Source organism: Sinocyclocheilus rhinocerous, unplaced genomic scaffold (genome assembly GCF_001515625.1).
Source record: "Sinocyclocheilus rhinocerous isolate Xijiao unplaced genomic scaffold, SAMN03320098_v1.1 scaffold625, whole genome shotgun sequence".
Lineage (NCBI taxonomy): Eukaryota > Metazoa > Chordata > Actinopteri > Cypriniformes > Cyprinidae > Sinocyclocheilus > Sinocyclocheilus rhinocerous.
In genome coordinates this window covers 320,728-347,356 of record NW_015646350.1, presented here as the reverse complement: position 1 = coordinate 347,356, position 26,629 = coordinate 320,728, and the positions used below count along the sequence as shown (strand labels likewise).

The following is a 26,629-nucleotide window of genomic DNA, read 5'->3' as shown; positions in this document are numbered from 1 at the left end:
TTTTGTTGGCTCTTCTCCACAAAGTGTTAAATCTTAATGCACATGGGTGTGTTTGTCTGTGTATGGCCATATCACTGCTAAATGCCTGCATTAACCGGCCACTCATCGTCTCCTCTCTGTTCTTTCCTGCAGATCCCGAGTCCCAGAGGAAACGTACCGTTCAGAATGTCCTTGACCTCCGGCAGAACCTGGAAGATACCATGTCCAGCTTACGGGGGTCACAGCTCAGCCACAGGTACAGGAGCTCACTCTTCTAGTCCAGCTCTCCTTTAAAAGTGATGGAGTCTACCATGTGTTAAGATTTAAATGTGGACTTACTCTGCAAAATGTGTTTCATTTGTTTATTTGTGCGTGCTTGTTTGTTTTTTTTTGTTTTGTTTTTTCCCTTAGCTTTTTGTTTGGTTCTGTGCTTTTATTTTGTGCTGTTTTATTCCTGTTGTTGTTTTGCATAAATTTTTGTTTTGTGCTTTTTTTGGTCCTTTTGCTATTTTATTTAGTTTTTGTGTGTGTTTTGTTTTGTGCTTTTTTTGTTGTTTTGCTATTTTATTTTGTGTTGTTTTTTGTTTTTGTTTTGTGATTTTTAAAATGTATTTATTTATTTATTTTGTTTTGCTATTTTGTGTTTTTTTTTTATATTGTGAAGTTTTGTTTTGTATTTTTTCATTGATTATTTTATTTTTGGTTAATTTAGTGCTAGGAAATCACAAATCAGGTTTTAAAAATAAAATAATCTCTCAAATTGGTAATTTAGGGTTGCCAAAATTTTTAACCTCATATTAGAAATATTAGAGATTTGTAAATTTATCGTATTAGTCATTAATTGGATATATTGGCTGATTTTGGGTATTTAATAGTGCTCAATTATCCTTTTTCTGGGTTTAGTTTTTTTTTAAATTTAGATTGTGTAATTTAGTGCACATTTGAGGTTACTCAAATGAAGAAAACAATTACCAAAACTTAAACAGAATATCCCTTTCTCATACTGTAATGTTATAATGTTGTGATCTAATTGATAGAATTAGAAATTTAGAATAAATAAAAATAGTAAAATAATGTATTTTAATAGTTTAATATTAACAGTATAATTATAATGAATTTTTTATATTTTAATATCAGTGCATTCCTAAAAAAGAAAAAACAAATTAAAATGTTTGTCCTTAATGTCATATTCAAATGTCATTCCGAGGAATATTACATATCTCCAAGTGAATACAAAACATCAGCAAAGGAAGTCAGCAGTCGTGGACTAGAGCAGCAGATGTTTCTGTGTCCTTCTCACATCAGCACCTTCGCCTGTTGTTTTCTGCTGTCCAAGGCTTACAAACACACATGCAAACCCTACAGCAAAAGGATGGATTAGCCTCTCATTAGAAAGCCACAACTGCAAACCCCTGCCAGACCTCACACAGTATGTTGTGTTAGTGTTTTGGAAACCAAAGCTTCTGGCAATGTTTTTGCTAGAGTATTGTTTAAAGAAGCAGAAAGCGCTCCTTCAACCAGAGGAAGTCACTCGAGGAAGCTGTTAATGGTGCATTATAAACCAACAGGCCTAGAGAGAGTCCATTCCTGCAAACGAAACACTAAATATGTTGTGTAACAGCTATGAGAGCTGTGGCTTAGTGGTGGACGCAGGTGCTCTGACGCATTGAGCCGTGGTGCTCATACGGGCAAAGTGAGTTCAAATCCAGCTCGTCTGCCAGACATGAACAGATGAACTGTAAGAGATCCATCATCGGAGTATATCTTAGCTCTCTATCTTTCACTTAGCCTGAGTGTGTCTGTGTAATTTTAGCACTGCCTCCTAGTATAAAATTACTCTGCCTCAGCAGCTTTGAAGTCATTCTATTAAAACCTTAACATAATTGGCCTGATTTAATGCATCTTCTGCACATAAACACTAATGCCCCTGTAGAGAGAGTCGGTAATGTGCTGAGCCCAAACTCTATAATAGACATACTGTATGTCAGTGTTTTGTGTGGCCTTATAGTGCTTTATGATGCATAACAATGGTTACTTTCTTGATTTGGCATATGTTCTCCTCCTCTGATTGAAGTGTTCTCAGAAGGGCCCAGTTGAAGGATAAAAGGAACAATAATCACTGTCATTTAGCCGTCATTATTATTATTCAGCACAAAAGTCAGGCAAACAGAAGCGCCTACCATTTTATCAAAGGATAATTCACATTCACGTAAATGCTCTGAAAGCCATTGTCTTTTTTTCTATGAACATTTTTCTCAGCCCTTTGCTGTTTGTATAAAATTTCTACATAAATCTGTGATAACTGCAAATATGCAGTGCATTGTGGGTATTCAAGTGCTGCGAGTTCAAAACAAGTGAGACGATGTGACATGCTGTAAGTTGCATTCCTGTAGATCAGTCGGTAGCGTTTTATAACTTGAAAAGTAGAGCATGACGCTAGCAACACCAATGTTGTATAAGTTGAATGCAATGTAAGCCACTTTGGATAAAAGCATCTGCCAAATGCATAAATGTAAATACCAATTATGACTATATAGGTTAGCATTAAGTTATCAGTTAGCATTCCCAAAGGTAGCTAGTCTGCTGGTGCAGGACCCCCCAGAAGTTTGTGACTTTGATATATGATATATTGACCAATATTTGCTATTTTTAAATTATTGGGAGTAATTTTCTATTTACTGTTAAGCGTTGGAAGTGACAGCGCTGGGACTTTTGTTTTGAAAGGCGCTGAGATGCAGCAGAGCTCCTGTCTCCGACTTCATTAGTTAGTTGTCTTTAACAGTTTTGTCTCATAAGTTATTTAATTAAATAGTATATATTGTCAGCATTCGGCAAATACACATTTGTCATTTGTCATGTCTTTTAATGTGTTACAAATATTTAATTGCATGGACCAGCTGTTAGAGAGGCATTTGTAGCCAGTGTTTAGTAAATTACTCTATAAAAGTAATTAATTACTAGCTACTAATTACATCTTCAACAGTGCAATTAGATATTAAATACTCTATCTAAAAAGTATTGCATTACTTATTACAAATTACTTTCTAAATCCCATATCAGCCTCGATCAATTGAACAATAGAAGGATAGACATGAAACAGCTTTTAATTCTTTCAAATTAATTCTACTTTCACGTCTTTCAAATAGTATAAAATTGCATAAAGTATTCTTGAACTGACCATGGTATTTAAAAGGTTGCATAAGGTTATTAAAAACATGCATTTAGACATTACATTTTGATGTTAAATCCACTTTTGTTTCATATAGAATTGTTCTATAGTCTATACAGTATATAATGCTATTACATCAAAATAAACTGTAAAAAAAAAAGACTAATCCCTAACTTTTTTTCAAGAGAAAAGTGATTAAATTACTTTACCTGCATGCATAAAACGTGTGTCCTCTGCATATGACAGTCAATCCGTACGTTTACATAGTTAAACATTCACCCAAAGGTATTATGCCACAAAACTAAACGTTCACCCGCCTAGAATGGTGGTCCCGCTGCAAAATCGATGATTTAGACACTTTTACAGCTCAAATATCTCGTTTTTGTACTAAAGAATTAGTTTAATATAAATGCTCTCTGAGAAGTGCATATTTCTGCTTTCAAACTGTAAACACGATATTTGCCGAAGAATGAGTTTAAATTATTTTCTGTGGTAATTGACAGCGTGCCACAGATAGAATCTGTTTTGAACCGGAAACGTTCTTTTAATTTGGAGCAAACTTTATCTAAAGGCTTTTTATACTTTGAAAGTTGAGATCAAAGTCAGCGGGAAATAATCTCCATCCATCTGCTGGTTTTAAAAGCATTAAAGCCACACATGGAAACTAATAAGAACATTAAAATCATTGCAGGGCAGGCACAACTCGAGAGGATACGAGTTTATCCAGATGAGGGCTTTAGTTGGGACTGGGATAGGTGAGTGTTGAATCAGCAGAAGGTCAGCCAGTTCCTCCAGCTGCCCAAACCGTGACCTACTATTTTAAAATCAGAGAAAGGCACCCGAGGGGTCAGTGTGTGTGCGACTGACTTCCTGTAGAAAGCTTGAGTGGCGTGTTCAGCAGGCATGAAGGAAATTAAACATCCTCAAGACACGTTTTACCTTAAAATCCCCACGGATGATGTATCACCTACCAGAGACAACATAGACATACATCCACAAGATGTGTAAGACTGAGATGAGTTTCGTGATGTGTTGATGAAAGCTGACAGTTATATCCACTATGACGAATGAGTTTGCCTGCACTCTCAGAAGCATCTCTGTGGAGTTAAAGAGGTTTTCTCATGTTAATTCCAGGCTGAAAACCTGACAAGGCAGAGTCCAAAATTAAAGGGGTCATATGACGTTGCTAAAAAAGAACATTATTTTGTGTATTTGGTGTGATGAAATGTGTTTATGCGGTTTAAGGTTAAAAAAACACATTAGTAATTTCAACATTACATGAACACAGCAATCGGAGTGCATGTCTTAACATATTATGATTATGAATTCGCTTACGAAATTTCACTCATCTTTTTCAAAAGTTTTAAAGGTGCACATTTACAATTGTTCGATACATTTTCGCAGGTGAAATCTGGTCGTTTCAAGAGGAATCTGCTGTATATCCACAATTATGTTGGCCAATATTTGGCAGTTTTTAAAAATTGGCAGCACCCGATACAATTTTTTTCTGTTTGCAGTTAAGTGTCAGAAATGGGACTTTTATTTTGCCAGAGCTGGGACCTTTGTTTTGAATGCGCTGAGAATGCCAGCGCCTGAGTGCAGATGCATCGAAGCTCTTATTCTCCGACTACATCAGTTTGCTAATTTCAACATTACATGGGCTCGAGCAGCATTAAGCACAACATTTAACCGTTGGTGACCTAACACGTCGTAATTACGAATTTTCGCTTACGAAATTTTGTTCATCTTTTTCCAAACTTTTTGAAGCCACAGTCACATTTACAGTTGTTCAGCGAGTTTCCACAGGTGAAATCCAGTCATTTCAATAGGAACCCATGCGACAGGAATTTTCGTAGGAGGGCAAATGATTTCCACACACAGATTTCGCAATGGGTTCAAGTTGGTTACACCGATTCATCACGTGTTTTGACAAACAAAAGCTGCTTGGTTGATAGTGACTTCTGTGTGACCTGTGCTTCATACATACAGTAGCTACACTGTTGACAGTAGAGAATGGACCATTTTTGCCTATAAAATTTAGCAGAAATTTTGGTAATATGAGCACACCAAGCTTCAAACATACATATCTACGATAACCATCACTCCAGTGCAGGGTTATTATAGTTAACTAAACCTAAAATAAAAAATATTAAACGCTTTTTTTAGCTAGTCGCCAACATTTCTCATTTTAATTTAGTTTAATGATGTACTAAAATAACAAAAAAAAAACTATATAAACATTTTATAAAAAATACTAAAATGAAAATTGAAATAAAAATGGAAAATTAAAAAAAAAAAACTAAAAAAAGCTAAAATAACACTGTTCTAACGACATGCTTTAGAATGAAAGGATTAGGAAAAAAATGAATTTTTTATTCTGGAAGTGAACTAATCCTTTAACCACCTTCTTTTTTTCTAATCTTTCAGCTGTATTGAGAGCAGCATGTGCTACGACAGCGATGAGACTAACGCCCGCAGCATCTCTAGCTTGTCCAACCGTTCCTCCCCTCTCTCCTGGCGCCAAAGCCAGTCCAGCCCTCGGCTGCAGGCTGGCGACGCCCCCTCCTCCGGGGTCTCCGCCCACTCGCTGCCCATCCGAGCAACAACGCAGACCAGCCACCTGCAGACCAGCCACCTGCAGCACATCCAGCTCATCGAGGGCCTGGATGCCGCGGACGATGACCTGGCTGACCTCAAGTCTGGTTACCTCAGCGACAGCAACCTGACGGGCAAGAGCCAACCAGAAGAAGAGGATGACGACGATGATGACGTTGATGTAGACGTCGATGATGACGACCTAGCCAATGGGTAAGCGTTTGTTACTTTTTTGCTGTTTGCTGATATATATGAAATGTTTACTAGATTGTATTTTAGTGTACATTAACTATTGAAAACATTATTATGTAATTTATACACTACCATTCAAAAGTTTGGGTTCACCAAATTAAAAATTACTAATTTTATTATTACGAAATTAATACTTTTATTCAGCAAGGGTGCTTTAAATTGATCAAAAGTGACAATAAAGATTTTTATAATGCTTTTTTTCTCCCTCAAACAAATGATGCTCTTTTGGTCTTTCTGTTCATCAAATGATCCTGAAAAAATTGTGTTTTCCATAAAAGAAATATGAAGCAGCACAACTTTTTCATCATTGATAATAATGAGAAATGTTTCTTCAGCAGCAAATCAGGATATTAGAATGATTTCTGAAGGATCGTGTGACACTGAATGAAGGACCGTGTGACACTGAAGACTGGAGTAATGATGCTGAAAATTCAGCTTTACATCAGAAATAAATTACAATTTAAAAAATATTTAAGTAGAAAACAGTTATTTTAAACTGTAATAATATTTCACAAAATTACTGTTTTTACAGATTTTTTTGATCAAATAAATGGAGCCTTGGTGAGCATAAGTGACTTATTTCAGTAAAAAGAAGAAAGAAAAAATGTAATAAATACCATCCCTAAACTTTTGAAGGTAGTGTGTATTTTATATAATTTAATATTTTATTTAAAAAATGTAAAAATTATAATAATTTAATGTTGTTGCAGAACTCATTATATTAATAGTGTCTAATAAAAGCTGCACAATTCTTAAAATGATCTATGATTTATTCTTAAAATGTTTTACACATGGAGGTCTTTTTAGCAATGACTAAGTGCTTTTAATCTCCTACGAGTCCAATTGTGAAAGATTTCATTGGCTGATTCATTGTCAGCCTGAGGCCCCCCAAAGAGCAATCATGTCACAATCAGCTGAGGGTCTCATTTTGGAGCCATATGTGCCATCTTCAGGTCCTCATCAGAGCTGGCTGTGTCCCGCGAGGGCCTCATGTTCACTGTCACAACACCTGATGTTGCCGAACGCAGCCTTCATTCTGCTAGCTGCAGCTGTGTGGAGAGGACAGCTCATTGTTGCAGATGTAGTGTTAAATGCGTGTGTGTATGTTTATGTGTGAACACAAAACTGGGAAATTACCGAGGAAATGAGATGTGTTTGTTTAAGCTGTCAGCGGAGCTTTGATGTTGGCCTCTCTTAACCTGCACTGTTGGTTTAGTCTGATGGGGAATCGCTGCGAAGTGAGAAAGTTCACAATCCGGCAGCTCACATCTGAAAGTACTTCACCTTGCGTTTGACACCACTTCAGATCGAATAAGTATCCTACTTCAGCAGATCACATTTATGATCTAACATAACCCAAAATGAATATGTTTTGCTTGGATGAAGACAATAACAAGCCTTCATGTGTTTTCCAGCAGAAAAGCATTGTGATGCAGCCAAGCAAAACACACTAAGGGTGTATTCACACCTGTCTTGTTTGGTTCGATTGAATCAAACTCAAGTTTGTTTCCCCCCTTGGAGCGGATCTTTTGGGCAGGTGTGAATACAGCAATCGCACTCGAGTGCGGACCAAACAAGCGCACCGAGACCCAGCTGAAGAGGTTCCAAACGAACTCTGGTACGCTTGAGAATTTCTGTCCAATGAATGGATGACCTTAGGCACACGTGTGGTTTTGTTTTAGGGCTGGGTTTTGACACAAATTTCACGATTCGATTCTCATTCACAAGCTTGCGATTCGATTCAATATCGATTATTTTGGATACATATCAGGTACAGTACATGCCAAATTTTCTCAAGGGAAAAAAAAATCTCAACTAATGCTGTAAAATATACATGAGAGTCAGTTGGTACTACATTATAATATTGAAGGTTAAAATTTACTGATTTGTGCTGTAAAACTGCTTAAATTGCACTTAATTAAGTTTTACAAAACGGCATTTATTGTTTGAATAATGCAATACAATAGACATAAATTGAAATCTGAGACTTTGTTTCATATTTAAAGTACCAACGCACAATGCTTATTGCGATTTATTGGATGGGAAGTGCCCGTCAACGTTCAGTCCATTAACTGAAAACAGGCTAGACTAATCGATTCTTGGGATTTAAGAATCGATATCGTTTCGTAAAAATGAGAATCGATTAAAATCGAGATATGATATTTTTTACCCAGCCCTATTTTGTTTACAATTTCTGGTTCACTTGCAAAAAGGGCAATGTGAAAGCGAACCACACCAAACAAAAAAAACATCTACATTGTATTTGGTCCATACCAAAGCAAGTGAACTAGAGGACTTTCCTGGTGTGAATACACCCTAAAAAAATGGCGTAGAAACAATTTTCACTCAGAAATTGCACAAATAATTACAAATATACAGCAAGTAAAACTTTAAATTAAAAGTAAAATTTTGAAATAGAAAAACTGAAATAGTATTTCTTATAAAACGTGCTCTAGTAATCTTTGCTTCATTTACAACTTTCAGAAATTAATTTTTTTACAGTGCATTTTTTATAATTACTAAGGATTTTTGGATATTGCTCAGCACAATGCCAAAGAAACATCAAACAGTATTGATTTTCTCATTAATCTTAATTTGAATGATCTTGATATTATTTCTTAAAATCCCAAATATGATCTTTTTATGCCTATTTTTGGTAGCAGCATGAAAATGTATTTGTGCAGCAACTTCCATATTGCAGATTTCAGTTTGCAGTCTGTATCGAATGTCATACAGGTTTGCTGATATTGAAAAAAGGTTAATATATCATATTTTAATGAAACTTAACTATTGAAAATATATATATATTTTAATTTATACACTACAGTTCAAAATTGTGGGGTCAGTAAGATTTGTTTTTTCTTGAAAGAAATTAACTTTTATTCATCAAGGACTTGCTAAATTGATCAAAATTGACAGCAAAGGCATTTATAATTGTATAAACTGTTTCTGTTTCGAACAAATGCTGTTCTTTTTAACTTTCATTTCATCAAAGAATCCTAAAAAAGTCTTGCCCTTTCCACAAAAATATGAAGCAGCACAACTGTTTTTACCATTGATAAAAATAAATGTTTCATGTGCACCAAATCAGAATATTAGAAGGATTTCTGAAGGACCACGTGACACTGAATTGTCTGTTTTAAATGTGCTACAATAAAAAAAACACATAATGGAAATAAAAAGAAATAATAAAAAAACGACTTGCTGTTATTAGTAAAAGAAATATACTGTGCGTTCAATGTCATCAGATTCACAAACAAATGACTTGTGAACAAATTAATCCAAAACATAAGCGTGACTACTTTAGTCTGATTCCCAAAACAAATCACTCTCATGAGCCGATTCCCATGATACATAGTTCAAAAGATAATAGTTAATGATTTGAATCAGTCTGCAACACTGTCCTGTATAATTCACAGCATTAGCAAATACATCGTCTATTCATAAAAGCAAAATTTACATTAAAACAGGAATACAGTATACCCAGATGATTCAGAATCACACTGAGAGTGTGTGATAAGGAATCGAAAGTGAAATCTGTATTTATACCAGACTCTACCAAGCTAACAACAAAACATCTGCTTTCCAGGGCTCAGGCTGGTTAAGACAGAAACCCAGTTTTACAGGAGTAGATTGTGTCCCACTTGGTTCGGAAATATTGTTACAATCAATACTGTGAAGAAAATGTCTTGTTTCTCTTGCTCATCAAATTTGAAATGAGATTTACTCCCCTGAGTAAGGTTTATGTTGTCATTGCAGTATTTTCTGTGCATGTTTCCTCTGTGCCAGATGTTTGACTGACCGTCTGATCTACTCTAGAGGTTGATGTGTCTGTCTGGCTTGACTTGTTTCGGATGAGCAGCTGATTTGTAACTGTTAGCTCGCCGCTGTCCCTCTGCGAGGCGTGCTGAGGTCTGTCAGGAGTTGCCAAGGTGACTGAGAGCACAGAGAGGCCATGAATGTTATCAGCTCATTAGAGCACATGCAGGACACTGAACAACATCCTCATGTGTGTGCCATCATATGACCCAACATGATTAATGCACAATTATATTTAAAAGGTCTTTAGAATGTACTTATTTCCATTTGGTTATGGATAGAAGTTAGTTATTAGACATTGCAAGCTGCCTGTTTATACTTTTCAACAGCCTACTTTGAGTTATGTAAATTACATGCAGCTTCTTAGAATAGAACACTCACATATGGATATAGAGAGTGTAGCACATGGAGAGATTTAAATGTGGCACATTTCTGTAAGCTGTGTAGGAGCTCTGTTATGTAAACTCCTTCTGATATCTCCTACCCAGGTGTGTGTGTGTGTGTGTGTGTGTGTTGCCATGGAAACGGAGTGAGTCTGAATACCTTGGTTTGTACGAGTACAGGAGCTCAATATCGGGCCCGATACCGATACCAGTATCGGTATCGGTGCATCTCTAGTTTCATCTAATCTTTCTTTAGTCATCTTCTGTCGGCTCAACACATTACTGTAATAAGGCGAATGCAGTGGATGATGGGTATGAGGATTATTGGAACATGAAACTGCTCAAAGTTGACACAGGTGTTGCTAAGGGTTTCTTAGTGTGGATTTTGGGGCATTGGTATGTGGTTGCTAGTGTGAGATGAGTTATATGTTAAAGTTTAAGTCATTTGAACAACGTCGTTTGCACTGCGCTCTTGCGTTACTTGATCTTTTTATTTTGGTGCGTCAATCTGTTGAGTTACTTAGTATAGGAAATTATGATCCGCACTCACGAGAACAATCTTCTTTTTTCTTTTATTTTACATTCATTACTGATGGGAAAAGACACAAACGTTTTGGCTCAAAGCCTTCCTCAGTGTCACTGAGGAAGGCTTTGAGCCGAAACGTTTGTGTCTTTTCCCATCAGTAATGAATGTAAAATAAAAGAAAAAAGAAGAAAGTTTAAGTCATGAAATATTAAAATGATAAAAAATACAGTAAAAACTGTGATGCTGAAATATTTGTGAAATATTAAAAAAATAAATAAGAAATATTTTATTTCTGTGATCAAAGCTGAATTTTCAGCATCATTACTCCAGTCTTCAGTGTCACATGATCCTTCAGAAATCATTCTAATATTCTGATTTGATGCTCAAGAAACATTGATTATCACTGCTGAAAACAGTTGTGCTGATTCATATTTTTGTGAAAACCATGATACTTATTTTCAGGATTCTTTGATTAGTAGAGCGTTCAAAAGAGCAGTATTTATTTGACGTTTTTTTTTGTAACATTATAATGTCACTTGATCAGTTTAATGTGTATTAATTTATATATATATAAACAGTTTTATATCAAAACAAAGCAATACCCAGTAGTCTTGCAGAATCAGCACCTTGTGCCTTGTCATACAGAGTTGTTTTTTATATGCAGTAAAAGTCACATGCCTGTATCTTACAAACAGAGACTTCAATTCATGAACATTTCCCTGGTTTATTATTAGATCCTAAAATTTACATCCATTGGACCAAGTTATGCACAAAACAGCAGTTTCATTATCCTATCTGCAATGTAATTAGACCCTCCAAAATATGCAGGGGGTAGATGGCCATTTAACACTGACCTCCAAGTCACAGTGACTTTTTTCAAATATCATAAAGAAAGCTCTATAAAAAAAGTGCTCTGTGTTCCATAGTGAGCTCCCTACCTAGACACCATTTTAAGGGACATCCATCCTGTTTCAACAGCTAGGTAACGTAATTATGTTGCCTTCTAATATACAACATTTTGTCCCAAAACTAAGGGACGTCTTTGTGGGTTTCCTTCAAGGAGAAGGCAATCCCAGAATGCATTAGTTAAAAACCTGGTGGTGGAAAAGTTAAGAGAAATGCTGATTCTAAATATAAATCATATTTCATTCAATTCTGAAAAGTCCTGCTTGAAAATAGTGAAATTTAATTTAAAATGGTTGATTTTACCCAGTTTTTCAAGGAGAAGGCAATCCCAGAATGCATTAGTTAAAAACTTAACTACAGAGTTGTCCAGGGTGGACAGAGTTGTGGCCTATGTAGTGTGCTCCAAACCAGTCTTTTATGAAGTTCTGTTACATGGTGCTCAATAGCCTCATAGTGGCCTGGAACGACAGCATCCCCCATACTCTGGACAGGGGTCATAACTCTACCACCCATAAAGCCCAATACAGGCTCCAGTATGTGTGTGCATGACAAAGGACTGCACACATAAGCGCTCCTCTCAAAGACCCGGGAGTTCATGCTAAACTAACCCCAGGACCCTGACGTTTGGGGGACATAAAAATGCCAAATTTTGTTTTGCAGTGAGGGAATTTCTCTGTCTGCTCTACGGTGGACGAGAAGTGCAAAACAAATCACAATTCTGAAAACAAAATAACAAATTACAAACGCAAATGCAAGTCTAAAAAACAAAATAACAATTCAGAAAACACAACAACAATTCAGAAAACATTATAACAAGTCAGAAAACACAATAGGGAGGAAAAAAAAGTTCGGCAAAAGGCGGGATCGAACCCGGGTCGATCGCGTCAAAAACCAAGTCTCAAACTATACCTACCTTTTCCGGTTTGTCTGATTTTTCGTTTTGTTTTCTGACTTGTAAATTTGTTTTCGGATTTGTCATTGTGTTTTCTGACTTGTTATAATGTTTTCTGAATTGTTGTTGTGCTTTCTGAATTGTTATTTTGTTTTGTAGACTTGCATTTGCGTTTGTAATTTGTTATTTTGTTTTCAGAATTGTGATTTGTTTAGCACTTCTCGGCCACCGTACTGCTCGCCTCATTTCCAGTCAAATGTTCGAATTACTCCACAAAACATGGGCTGTTCAGGTAGATAATAACAAATATTGCTGCCGCCCATGATTTAGGCATGTGTGAAATGTCGTGGGGGGACGTGTTTCAGATTCAGCAGGGGGTCCCTCATATGTGGGCATGCTCACTGAAGCAGGCCAGGGAATTCTGGCGCCACCGTGTGCAGCTCTCGCCTGTTGCTATAGCAACACCGACCCACAAAGCCATCGTCAGAGCTGTGTGTTGGTTTTGAACTAGACAAAGACAGCTTGTAGGAGAGAGTGTGTGTGTATTTAGGTCAGTGGTTTTAAGTGGGAACAGCCATTGTTGTGACAAACATGCCAAAGGCCCTCGTTTCAATTTGCTCTAATTTTGATGTGACACGAACACTGTTCGCTATTTAATTGATAGATCAAAACAGCACCTTGGTAATGGAAATGTAGTGGATTTTCAGTTATTTCCATCTGAATTAGATTTGACAATGTAAAACATAAGAAGTTAGTCTTTATCAGGAATGTTTTATTGCCCTTTCAGAAATGAACTGTACAGTAATGGAATCAGATGGTAATAGAGATTATAATAATGATGCAGCAAAAAAGTATTAAATGCTTTAAAATATAAACAATTACTAAAGCCTTGTTCAGACTGTCAGTCCAAATCCGATTTTTGTGCATATTCGATTGAAATCCGATCTAAATGTTTGACTGTCCGCACTGTAGGGCTGCACAATTAATTGAAATTAAATCACAAAGGCGATAAATTGTGATTAGGCGATTGTCATGCGTATCTTTCAGTGAAGCACGGTTCTGTGATCAGCAGTAAATCTCCATCCGAAGGCCAGAGGGCTCTCTCTCGCTGAAACTCCAAATACGCCTCGCAGAAGAAATCCAGGAAATCCCTATAGCGGTTGCTGAATAAACAGTTAATTCAGTTAATTCAGCGTGACTAATAAACACACGACTACGACAATATATGGTTCGTCTGAGTTCGTCTTATTATAATTTTTATTATAATAAAGTATATAATAATGCAATGCTAAGCTCTACACGCCTCTGCTAGGCGAGCTTTCATGAGTGTAGTTGCCAGATATCAAGAGTTAAAATCCCCGAATCAGAGCTTCTTTGTTACAAGGATACATTTTCTGCCCGGTGTTTTGCTTAATTTAAGCAATCTGGCAACTATGCGCACGCGCTCGCTCCTCATTGCGGAAGCGCCGCCGCGATGATCTGAAAACACCGACAAACAAGCTGGAGTTTAGCGATCTAATTGAAAGCTTCATTCAGACGGTCTGTGTTCTGTCATGAGACCTCGACTATATTGTTTGCGATTGTGATCGCTGAGTAAATGCACTTACTCAACCGCTGTTGTTTTAATAGAGAAATAGGCTATTGCAATTTGGAACCTTAACTCAAGCCATATAATGATTGTAATGTGCTGAAACATATATATATATGTATGTATATAATATATAATAAACATAACCGAATGACGGCATTACTGTAACCGTTATATGCTACGCAAGTCTTTTTTTTTTATGCCACGCAAGTCTACAGTGTGCGCATGAGACAATGTGTTCTTCTGTTGTCTTATTAGACAGCTTTTTAGCGCCACCCTCTGCTTACATGAACGCGTCACCACCGCATCAGCACGGAAAACATGGGGAATTTTTTAAAGACAATAATCGTAACCTATTCGATATTCTATAATTAAATAAACTAATCGAATATTCAAAAATCGTGACTCATCCCTATTTACTATAAAGTTTCATAGTATCATTGAAAACTTAATGTGAGGATTAAATTATAAGAAATTGCATAGATTACTAGAAACTTGGGATTCCATATTTTCACTCTTTTTAAAGTCATTATTTCCTCTCTTTCTTTCTTTCTTTCTGTAATGTGTGTGAATGTGTGAGTGTGTGTGTGTGTGTGTGTTTATGTGTTAGATCAGTTTGCATGTCTTGGAATTGTCCAATAAATTCAATTCAAGTTTATTTGTATAGCGCTTTTCACTAGTGTTAATTTCGTTAACGAAGACTATGACAATAAATGTTCGTCGACAAGCTTATTTCCCATGACTAAGACGAGACGAAGACGAGACGATAATAAGGTCAATAAACGATAACTAAGACTATACCAACATGCAATTTCGTTGACGAAATAAGGCGAGACTAAAATGCATTCAAAAAGATAAAAACTTTACCAAAAACCTCTTTTTATTTTCGTCAAAAAAAGGAGACAAAATGTTATTGCGCACTGCTCTACACGCCTCTGCTAAGCTAGCTTTCATGAGTGCAGTTGCCAGATATCAAGAGTTAAAATCCCCGAATCAGAGCTTTGCTGTTACAAGTATACATTTTCTGCCCGGTGTTTTGCTTAATTTAAGCAATCTGGCAGCCATGCGCACGCGCTCGCTCCTCATTGTGGAAGCACTGATGATCTGAAAACAGCGACAAACAAGCTGGAGTTTAGTGATCTAATTGAAAGCATCAATCAGTGTTCTGTCATCAGACCTCGACTATATTGTCATGAGACCTTTGACTATATTGAGTAAATGCACTTACTCAAACGCTGTTGTTTTAATAGAGAAATAGGCTATTGTAATTTGGAATTAGTGGAATTAGTAATTTCAGTTATAATATTTTTCGTTTGTTTTAGCTGTTTTCATAATGTAGACCGAGAGATTGCATAAGTCTTTGGTATTAATTTATATAATAAAAAGCCTGTAATAAATCCGTACACTAGATGAAGTAAAATACACCATGTATAGCCTATGTCCACATTCTATTGATTTGTGCTTACTGGTGAAAGTGCAATACCTGAAATGCATTTCTCAAATGACAACAAACATTACGATTATATTTTTGAGAAAAAAATAATTTTTATCAGTTTAACCATTATACAGAATGACGAAAATGTGACTTAAGATTTCACAACTAAAACCTGACTAAAATACTCATACATTTCATTGAATAAGCAAAAACATGACAAGGTTGTCTAAATATGATAACTAAAATGTACATTTGAGTAAGACTAAGACTAAATTAAAAATGGCTGCCAAAATTAATACTGCTGTACGGTTAATTAATAATAATCTTATTGCTAAAATGTTAAGTTTTCATTGACTAAAACTAGACTAAAATACTTTAGATTTTCTTGGACTAAAACTAGACTAAAATGTTGAGACTTTTAGTCAACTAAAACTTTACTAAAACTAAATAGGATAAGGTTGACTAAATATGATAAAAACTAACAAGGACATTTATCATATTTATCATATTACCACGGGACTAAGACTAAGACTAAATTGAAAATAGCTGATGAAATTAACACTAGTAAGAAGCCACATCATCTCACAGAAGGATTTATTTTAAACACTCGACTGACGTTATGAAGTGAGTTTGGAGTAAAAACATCTTATTAAATGTGGTATTTTCACATGCTTTCAGATGGAACAGCATTTACTTCACAGAGCCGTAGTTCACTGACAAGCAACACAAACAGCTTTCATAATTGCAGAACGATTTCTTCGATTTCATAATCGTGCGATTAAATCATCTGTGATTATGAAAGCGATTTTGTGTAGTTTGTCAGTGAACTACGGCTCTGTGTAGTAAATGCTGCTCCATCTGAAAGCACGTGCTGGAGATTTACTACTAATCACAGAACTGGCTTTACTGACAAGATGCGCATGACAATCGCATTCGATTAATCGTGCAGCCCTACCGCACTGTGTATTGCAACTGTTCAGATCCGATTTGTGTGTCCCATTGCGCTTTTTCGTTTTACTGAATATCTGCATTGGTATCTATGGGAATGACGTTGCGTTGGAATGCCTACGCTAATGATAATAATAATAATAGCAAAACAGTTTGCAATACAAATGTTTTCTTATAACATGATGCCGTCAAGCTGAATTATATTACGCCTTATAAGGCAGCCGCAGAAATGTAGAAAACCTGTAATGCGTGGATTTATTCCATGCTGCCATCTCTGCCACTCTAAAAACTCAGATGCGTGTAGACCAGCTGTTTACGTTCTACGTGGTGTGAGAAAATATCAAAAAGCTACACTAAATCCGATCTGAGCGGTCAGACTGAAACAGATTTGCAGAAATGCGATTTGAATAGGATTTCAAACCACACATGAATGTAGCTTGAAACGAATGTGTAAAAATGTTTATTTTTTTGCTGTTCACACATGCTAAATATGATCGGATTCCAATCAGATATGCACAAAAATCGGATTTGGACTGACAGTCTGAACAAGGCTTAAGTGACAATTTACATTATGCAAAAAGGACCAAATTAAAAGACATTTTTGCATAACTTTACCTCGGTGGCGTACGATTTAAATCATGTAAATGCGCAGAACTGACAGCTCTGATTTCAGCATAGAACAAACGTTATGATTTCAACCGAATGGGTCGGCCGTACATGTTGAGTGTCAACCTCATTTCAATGTTGAATGGATGTTTTATTTTCGACCTAATAATGTTCCAATTATTCAACCAAATAGTGAATGTTTTATTTCAACATTTAAAATTGACTGACGACTGACGTTGTTTACAATCAAAAATAGACGCTGAATCGACGTCTGCTTGCTATCTGGGGTTTAATTAGCAAATTCGTATACTATAGTATTTAAATGGTATTTTAAAGAATAAGAATGCTATTTCCATCATGGTAGTGTCCAAAAAAACATTTGCTGCGTCCCATTTCGCCGCCTTATACTATGCCCTAAAAGTATGTACTCTTATTGTGAAGATAAAGTACATACTTTTGAATATGTAGCAGAATAGTAGGCAAGCTTTGGGACAAACTACTTCGTCATAACTGTGTCTTTAAGGGACGCTCAGTTGCTTAGTTACGTGCATCCTGTCACCATTTAAACTGCACTGTCAATCATCTTGTCAAAGTTAACATTATCCATATTTTGTTTAATTTAATTTCCTACCGTATTGACGAGAAATGAAGAGGCACTTTGATCTGCCAGTCGTGGGTCTATCATGCCGAGAACTCTGCTCATATGTTTGCATAACTATGCATTTAAAAGTTAATGCCCAAACGTATCTTTATAAAAGTTCAGAGTGTTGCTGCAGATGAAATCTAATGCGGATAACATTAAATAAATATTTTTTCAACAGGTTAGATATTGATTATTTATCACTCAAACTACTTTCTCTACCTGTCTGTCGGTCTCACATATCTGCCATGTTTGTAGTTTTTAACACTTTTTATGCGTGTTTGTAGTTCTAATCGAATCCTCGTTCACCGCACAATGTGCTGTGGGCAATATTAGCCGTTTGAGTGTGCATGGATCTGCACTTCGAATTTCTACCGGAAGCAGTAAACCATCCAGGAATCTCTGGCATACTCATTTCAACATACTACGATTTGGGACATACTAATTTCGAATAATATTTAGGACGGATAGTATGCTAATTGGGACGCAGCAATTGTATTAAGGTGCATCACATTAGTGAAACTTCACAGGCAAAAAAGATCCATTGTCTGTATTTGATAGTGTAGTGATGTATGAAGCACAACTCACACATAATTCACTATCAAAACCAAACTGCTTTCTATTGGTCAACAGGACAAATTTGCCTAAAACTTGAACTAGGGTTCAATTTTACGGTCACGTCGTGATGTAGACATGGTGTTAATGTGACTGCGCCTTTAAGGGCCATTCACACAAGGATGCTAACTGTAACAATAAAGTTTTAATAAATGGTTTAAATTCTATGAGAATAATGAAGTCCACAACTATAATGATAACAACACAGAGGAGCAATACTATTGGAATCAACGTTTACATGATAAAACATTGACATACAATCAGAATCCACCCAACTTTAAAGCAACAGATGACAAAACTGTAGCATGCAGTTATAATAAACAACGTTTATCGTCCATTGGTGTGGATGTTAAAACCAGTTATCGTTCGTATTGCTATCATTCTTGGTGTGATCAGCCCTTTACTTTTTGTAAGGGACAAAAGCGCAAGATTATTTTGAGGTTTGTTCATTACAAAATCAATAGCACAAAAATTTGTGTTTCATTAATGATCATTTTTGCATTTTGATGACAATGCAAACACATAGCAGATAGATAGCTTTAGCTTTAGCTGGCTTGTCTCCATGGCTACCATGACAAAGCTTCCTGCCCAGCAGGAAATCAATCTATTCTGGACTAAGCTTCCCTCAGGGCAGAAACACAACATCTATCCTGCTGAATAGAGTTTTACATTTAAATGGATGTTCTAAGTCTTGTTATATTTAATATTTGGGTCGTGAGGTTTAGTATTGAATGTATCATTGTGAAAAGCAGATACGGTCTTGTGTGTGTCCAAATTAAAGGGCCAGTTCACAGAAAAATTAACATTTTTATATAATTTACTCATTCCAGTGCCATTCCAAAACCATACGACTTACTTTCTTCGGTAAAACACAAAAAGAGATGTTTCGAAGAATGTTCAGGCTGATTTTTTCTTCCATACAGCAAAAGTGGATAATGGTTTTCTCAATGTACCAAACATTTAGGAGGGGCAAAAACATGTCCCTCCCCCCAGGATCACGTAACACAAGTAACTGATTCCCACAGGAGGAGGAAACTCTTTAAGAGCTTTAAAGCTGATCAAAATGGCCCGGAGCTCTGAGCATGTGCAGCGACCCGCCTTCAGCTAGATCACATTCAATTAAGCCTTTTTTTTTGTCTTTCTGTTCAATAACGTAAAGGAAATCACGTTGATTGTAACCGCAGGTGAGGATAGAGCCAGGTGAAATTGACCAGGGCTTGGCTGGAAACTTGTCAGCTTGCAGAAAAATCACTGCAATGAGGGAGGTAAAAATATCCCACGATCCCCGCAGCACGCTCATCCATCATGTCTGAAGTTTTAGGGCGTAATTGAGAGATTTGGTTGCTGTAAGGAGGATGAATAATACATTTTAGGATGAGACACAGAATGGCTCTCTCTGTTTCTTTCCCCTCTCTTTGCCTTTTTCCTTCTCTCTTTCAGACGGATCGACGGTCGCCCCTCAGGTTCATCATGTATATTTTACGTCATGTATAATACATACCACACCACTCCTCTTCTTTCACTCTCTGTTGTCTTTGTCTTTGTACTGTCCTAATGCAAGTCTATGAGGATAAACAGCAGGGTTGGGCAAAATTGAGCAATTTCAAGAATTGGTTTCTTATCAGTTTGCGAGTTGGAATTTGAATTGAATTCGTCACACTTGAATCATAATAACAGGAAGTGGAATTAACTGAAGTGCAGTTCAGAGAAATTCAACAGTCACATAATTGATTTGTAACGATGTAAATTATTGCATCATTAATTGTAACTAAATTTGCTCCCGTTTGTTAAACTGATTAGACATGTTTCACTAAACTAAGTAAAAAAAAAAAAAAGAGATTCACACAGCTATCACAACTGATTAAACAAATTTTGACATAATATTTGAAGTAAATTAGAGCATTCTGATAAATTGTTCCACAGTGGTCCATACGATGAAAATTAGTTCAATATAAATTCAATATAATATATAAATATAAATTCAATATAATTGTATAATTAAAATATGTATATTTATTATGGACTTTTATACTATTATATTATATTATATTATAGTTAAAATATTTATATTTAATATAGATTTTTTTTATATTATATTAAAAGTCAAATTATACATATAATTTAAATATTAATGGACATTTTAAACACTGACATTAATATTATTTAAAGCTACTCAGTTCTGATTCAGGAATTAAAGTGATGGCATTCTTTCTAACTGGCATGACTTAAAAAAAATGTGGGAATATGTGCTTAATATGCTGCTGTTTAACTGTGAAATCTGCATAATGACAGCGGATAAGGTCATCAAATGAAATGAATAATTATGAGGTTATTACATGCAACTGATTATATCAAGCTTGGTCTTTAGAATATAGCTGTCATGTCATGATGAAAAACATTCTGATTGGTTGATTCTCATTCATTGTGCATATTAGAAACACAATTATAAAACAAAAAAACTAAATTTTTGACTATGAAGTACACTCAGATTAAAGGTATTGGCCTAGATGTGCTGTATTAAAGGACAAGCTAGCTGTCAGATTTTGCTAGCTTGTTTTCTGTTTCTGTGGCATTGTGCTGAGTAGCCCCGCCCACAGTGAAATGCGATTGGTCCAAACTCTTGCGCCACATACGTAAACATTTCACATCTGATTCTTTGTAACTGTGTCATTTCGAACAGCATTTTCACTTTTAGTTCGGATAGACAAAGGACTTGTCACTAGACAAGTTTTCTCATTCAGGTTGTATAGTATATTTATATTTTACTTCAGCATTATATACCAGATGTCACACGGTCAAACTTTCTTCAGCCAACCACATATTTCTGTCATATTAGTTGTCAAGACCTAATCCTAAATTTCCTGTTTCTCTTTTCCTGCCCCTGAGGGTGTCATGTAGTCACCAGATAGGCTTTTACCTCCATAAACACAAACAGACAGTCAGCCATACCTCATACAGGACGTCCTGTGCGGCAGGTAGAAACCCAAGATCCCAGTGGGGTCAAAAGGTCACCGTGCAGAGGGCTTGTGAGTTGCCGTAGTAACCTGAAGCAGTCATTATTAGTCTGTTAGGGGGTCTCTGATCCGTCAGGAGACCCACGGAGAAGAGAAGGTTGTAAAAAAGAAAAGATATGGCTGAAAAGGAAAGTAAATATGCGTCAGAGACCCCCCAGTTAACTCACCCCTCTGAATCATCATTCAAACGCTGCGTGCTGCTTTGAAACACCATCTATTTTAGCACCACAGAGACTGAAGCCCCTTTCCGCTATGACTGGCATTAGACACTAGTGTCAAATAAATCATCTTGACTCACCATGACCGCTTGAATCACAAAAGTACTGGAATTACATAGTCATGAGCAAGTATTAGTCAACTCTAAACTAGCGATCTCTCTCATTCAGCTTAACCTCTATTCTGGAGGTTTGTCTATGCCTGTTTGCTTTAAGTGTGTTTTGGTATCATTGAGACACGTTTATAGTAAAGTTTGGAATTCGTTTTTAGATTTATATTTTCTGTTTTCATTTATAATTTTAAATAGGGCTGTCGATTTTACTCATTAATCTAATTAATTAGTTTTGAAAAAATAACACACCCGCCGTAGATCTGTGTAGGTCATATTACATATCATACAGTTGATTGGTGACGAATATGAAGCAGGTCAACAGTTCACTGCATGACGTAGCCTATATAATGCAGTTATATGTCCCTAAAACTCAAGAGATTGGGGCAAAAATGCCCCTGTATGAGCTATTGTCTCATATTTATATCAAATGATAAGCGATATCACACTAGTTCTGTTTTGTCCAGAATAGCTCGAGTGCAAATGGGATTTTATACAACAGTTCAGTAAATAAAAAGTAAATATTATGTTATATTTATACAATATTGTCAGATTTTTTCTCAATTTTGCCAACGGAAATATATCCAATACAGCCACAGCAACACTTTGTACATCTCTGAGGAACACAGCGGTATCTCTGAACGAACGAGTCGGGTGAGCCAATGATTCAATGGCGCATTCATTAAAACAGCCATTTATATCTGTAAATAAACATAGCTATGTTTACATCATTCCTGAAAGAATCAGCCGTTTGAACGAATCGAATGAATGAATGACTCAATGACTTACTCAGTAAGACATTTACATTTACCGCCTCCTACTGGGAGTTTTAGTTTCTTATTTTCTCATTTATCTTTTCATTAAAGAAGAATGTGAATTTATAGATATGTGCGCATGCATGTAGTGTTTCTTTGCAAAGTGAGTGCCTGTTCTGGCAATAATATAGCGTTTTTAGCCATTTTTGTGGATCTGTGTGAATGAATGGGGATCGTTTTGATAATGTTGTCGTCTCTATGTGAAACTTTTCAAAAATGCAAAGGAAAATCTTTTCTGTTTTTAGTACATCGTGGTTATGTAAACGTACCCTTAAGTTCAAATAAAAATAAAGCACCCTGAATTCAAACTCAGTTTTTTTGTTATTGCCCATAAAATCAACCATTACCGTGTGTATATTTGTGTGACGTGTTTCCAGTGACAATTTACCTGTCCACGCTGAAGGCCATAAGAACAATCATAGCAATAATAATAGAAACATTAATAGGGAGAAAAAAAAGGAAAGACAGAGATGAGCAATAACACCTAAAGTGACACATCAGTGAAGTCTAGCAGCAAACTTTAAAGAGCACATCTAAATAAAGATCTTTCCATTTTTGGAGACACAAAAGTTGTGTTGTTGAAAAATTAAAAAAGTAACAGACCATGAGACCAAGGGATATGTTTTTTTTTCTAGAGACAATTCAACCTAATCTCATGAGAAAACACAAGTATTATTTACATAGTGGTGATTTCGTATGATGCGATTTGTTGTCGTATGATGTGGTCCACCCTTAAACTTAACCGTCAGTGTGGCATAAGCAGATCGTATAAAAACGTACGATTGAGATCAAAAATCATATGCACAAAACTAAAATATAATATACATTAGATAAAAAACGTAAACTTAATAACTTAAAAATTAGAAATGCTTCCTTAGCAGCTAACTGAAATAAAATAAGGTCGTTGAAGTACTAAAATTGAAATAAAAAAGCTAAATAGAAATAAAAAATGAGGAAAAAACAAATAAGCAGATTTAAAAAAAATACTAAATCTTAAACTAAAATAAAAATGATAACTGAAAATATAAAAATAAATGCTAATTCAAAATATGAATATGCCGTCATAGTCTATAAATAATTACATTTAATTAAATAAATAAATTTTTTTTTATTATATATATTTTTCAGCAAGACAAATAAGTCAGTCTAGTGTTGTCAAAGGCAACTCTTCAAGTTGATCTAATACACTATTATTTAAAATGGAACTGTCTGACTGGAAATCAATCCAAACCAATGTTGTGACTGAATGAAACACAATGACACCGTGAACGCGAATGTTTTGAAAAGTACTGAGGCGTGACATGAGTCACAACTGGGAAGGATGGAGGCAAACACCAGCTGAGGGATAAAGAGAGAATTGTGTTGTGTTTGTCTGGCATGGTGGATCAGATGAACTTCACAGACTCCCCAGAGCTCGAGGAATCGCTGTGCATTGCTGATTACACATCGTATGTGTGTTTGTGCACGTGTGGGTTTGTGTTTTCTGCGTGGCTGCTCTTATTCCCGCATTTCAAGGAAAACATTAGCGTGTGAGTTCATGCGTCTGTAGCGAGACAAGGATATTCAGAAAACTACTGGCTGTGAGTCTTGTTTGTGGGTGCCATACATCCTATCCTCCTTTTCTCAGAGAGCTGAAGAAGGGAAGCTCCTCTGTCTGTAGTTCTGTAGTAGTGCTGTGGAAATGGATAAAGACACCTGTCATTGTGGTTAATAGTGAGGACAGAACCCAGTCAAAGGCTTTATAAAGGTCAGGCTTCCATAACTTGCCTCCTACTCCCTCTACAGGACAACATATGTAAGTGCACTTGGCACATTGTCTCTCATACATATGTTTGTAAATAATGATATTATTATAATAGTAATTTATAACAACTATAAAACAATAACATATAATTATAATAATTTATAGAAGAAGTGTGTGTGTGTGTGTATATATATATATATATAACAGTATGTGTTATATAATGAATTGCAACAACAATAATAATAATAATGTAATGTAATTATTTTTTATGTAATTACATTGTTATAGAATATATATATATATATATATATATATATATAACAATTTATTAATTATATAATAATATAATTAATAATATGTAATAATTTAATATATTAATATGTTATTTTAATTATGTTATTATTATTATTATTATTATTATTATTGATTTTATATATAAATATAAACATACACAGTTTGTTTTTGTTGTTGTATTGGTTAATTAAAAAAATTAAAATACAGTTAAGCAAAAGTTAGGGGTTTGTTCAAATACTTAATCATTTTTACTTCATATTTAATAGCTTAGTTTAACTACACAATGTTTCTGCAAAACACATACCTCAAATAACTGAGCATTATAGATACTTTGACTTGGTAAACAGCCATCCAGAACACCCTAGCAAACACTTAACAACATGCTATAAACCATAACATAATGTTTTCCACGAGCAAGCAGCATTTACATTTTCTTCAGAGGTTTAGCTGTCACTGACTTCATCTGGCGATTTATGGTTTTCATTCTTTTTGAATCGGCTGATTCGCTCGCAGATGACATTTGAATCTCTGCTGTGTTTCCTGTCCGGAGGTTAACGGGAGGTCTAACGATGGCATTCTGATGTTGTTCGCTGGTGATTTTGGTTGTAATGTGCCATTGTCAGAGTTAATTTAGGGAGTGGGAGCAGAGAGCTGGGGGGGGGGATAATTTGGGGTTGTTAGTAAAGAGGCGTAACCGTGATGAATCATTAGGTCCTGTGCTATCTTACAGCCGCTGTCTGTGAGCTCATTCCAACAGCTGGACTCAGTCAAGCTTTCCCTGACTCAAACCCATGATCAGACCTACGCTGCTAATGGAAACCAGCACGCGTGATGCACCTCCACCCAGTGTGTGTGTGTGTGTGTGTGTGCTTCTGCACTGAAGCAGAGCGGGAACGCTGATACCACCGGACGGTCTCTGGGGTCTGTTTTTAGGTGTGTTTTGAGGGTGTAACCTGTCCGTCTCTGACTTCAGCTGATTTTCAAGCAGTGATCAGCAGTCTCTCATCTGGGAGAGTTTCACTCCAGAATGTGAATAAAACAGCACAGCATGCAAACACTTGATTATTAATGCATGAGCCCAGATATAAACCTGTACATGGATGCATGGTATGCAACTTTGCATACTGATTTATTTATTGTGAATGATGAAGGCAAGACACTACCGTTGAATAGAGTAGAAACATTCAGGGTAATGCAGAAATATAGGATAAACTAATATATCACCATACTTTGCCAGTTGATTAATCAAAGTACATTAAGACAGTTGTTTTGTATTACAAGATTTCTGAAATGTTATGTTTAAATATGTAAATAATGCATTATATAATTAAACATGCACTAATTTGCATGCATTTCCAGAACAGAAATCTGAACATTGGATAAAGACAGATTTATTGGAGTTAAAGGTTTTGTTGTTGTTGTTTTTTTTTTACAGAGGGGGTTTTGGATTTAATTTGTTTTTTTTATTCATAAATCAGAAAATAATGTCAGCAGCCAGAAAATCACTATGTTTTGCTTGTGGTGTTTGTTAGTTAGTTTATTTATTTATTTGTTCTTATTATTTGATTTGATTTAATTTCATCACAAATATTTCATTTTAATGTATGCAAATAAATACATAAATATTATATATTTATTAAAAAAATAAAAAGAATGTATACACACACACACACACACACACACACACACACATACATATATATATATATATATATATATATATATATATATATATATGCCAAAATAATGTGCGTTTGGTTGAAAAAAAGACAAACAATTTAGTTATATAGTATAGTGTAATTTATTATAGTTCTAAAATATATTTATATCTCATTATATAATATATGTAATATGTATGTTTTCAAAGAAGCTTCTTATGTTCTCCAAGACTGCGTTTATTTGATCATAAATATGGTAAAAACAGTAATATTGTGAAATATTACAATTTCTTTTTTTTAACTATTCTTTGCATTTAAGTCAAGTCACCTTTATTTATATAGCGCTTTTAACAATACAGATTGTGTCAAAGCAACTGTATAGCATTAAATAGGAAAATAGTGTGTCAATAATGCAAAATGACAATA

The 26,629-nt window shown here is 35.5% G+C and overlaps 1 protein-coding gene across 1 annotated transcript in view; it reads left to right on the top strand.

The window, feature by feature from the left end:
• The window catches only part of LOC107707368 (neuron navigator 1-like), a 172,392-nt gene that overhangs the window by 66,806 nt on the left and 78,957 nt on the right, over positions 1-26,629 (top strand). Inside the window, exons 5-6 of the mRNA XM_016511357.1 lie at positions 133-235; positions 5,576-5,956. Coding sequence (XP_016366843.1) covers positions 133-235; positions 5,576-5,956 — 484 coding nt within the window. The remainder of the gene's footprint in view (positions 1-132; positions 236-5,575; positions 5,957-26,629) is intronic.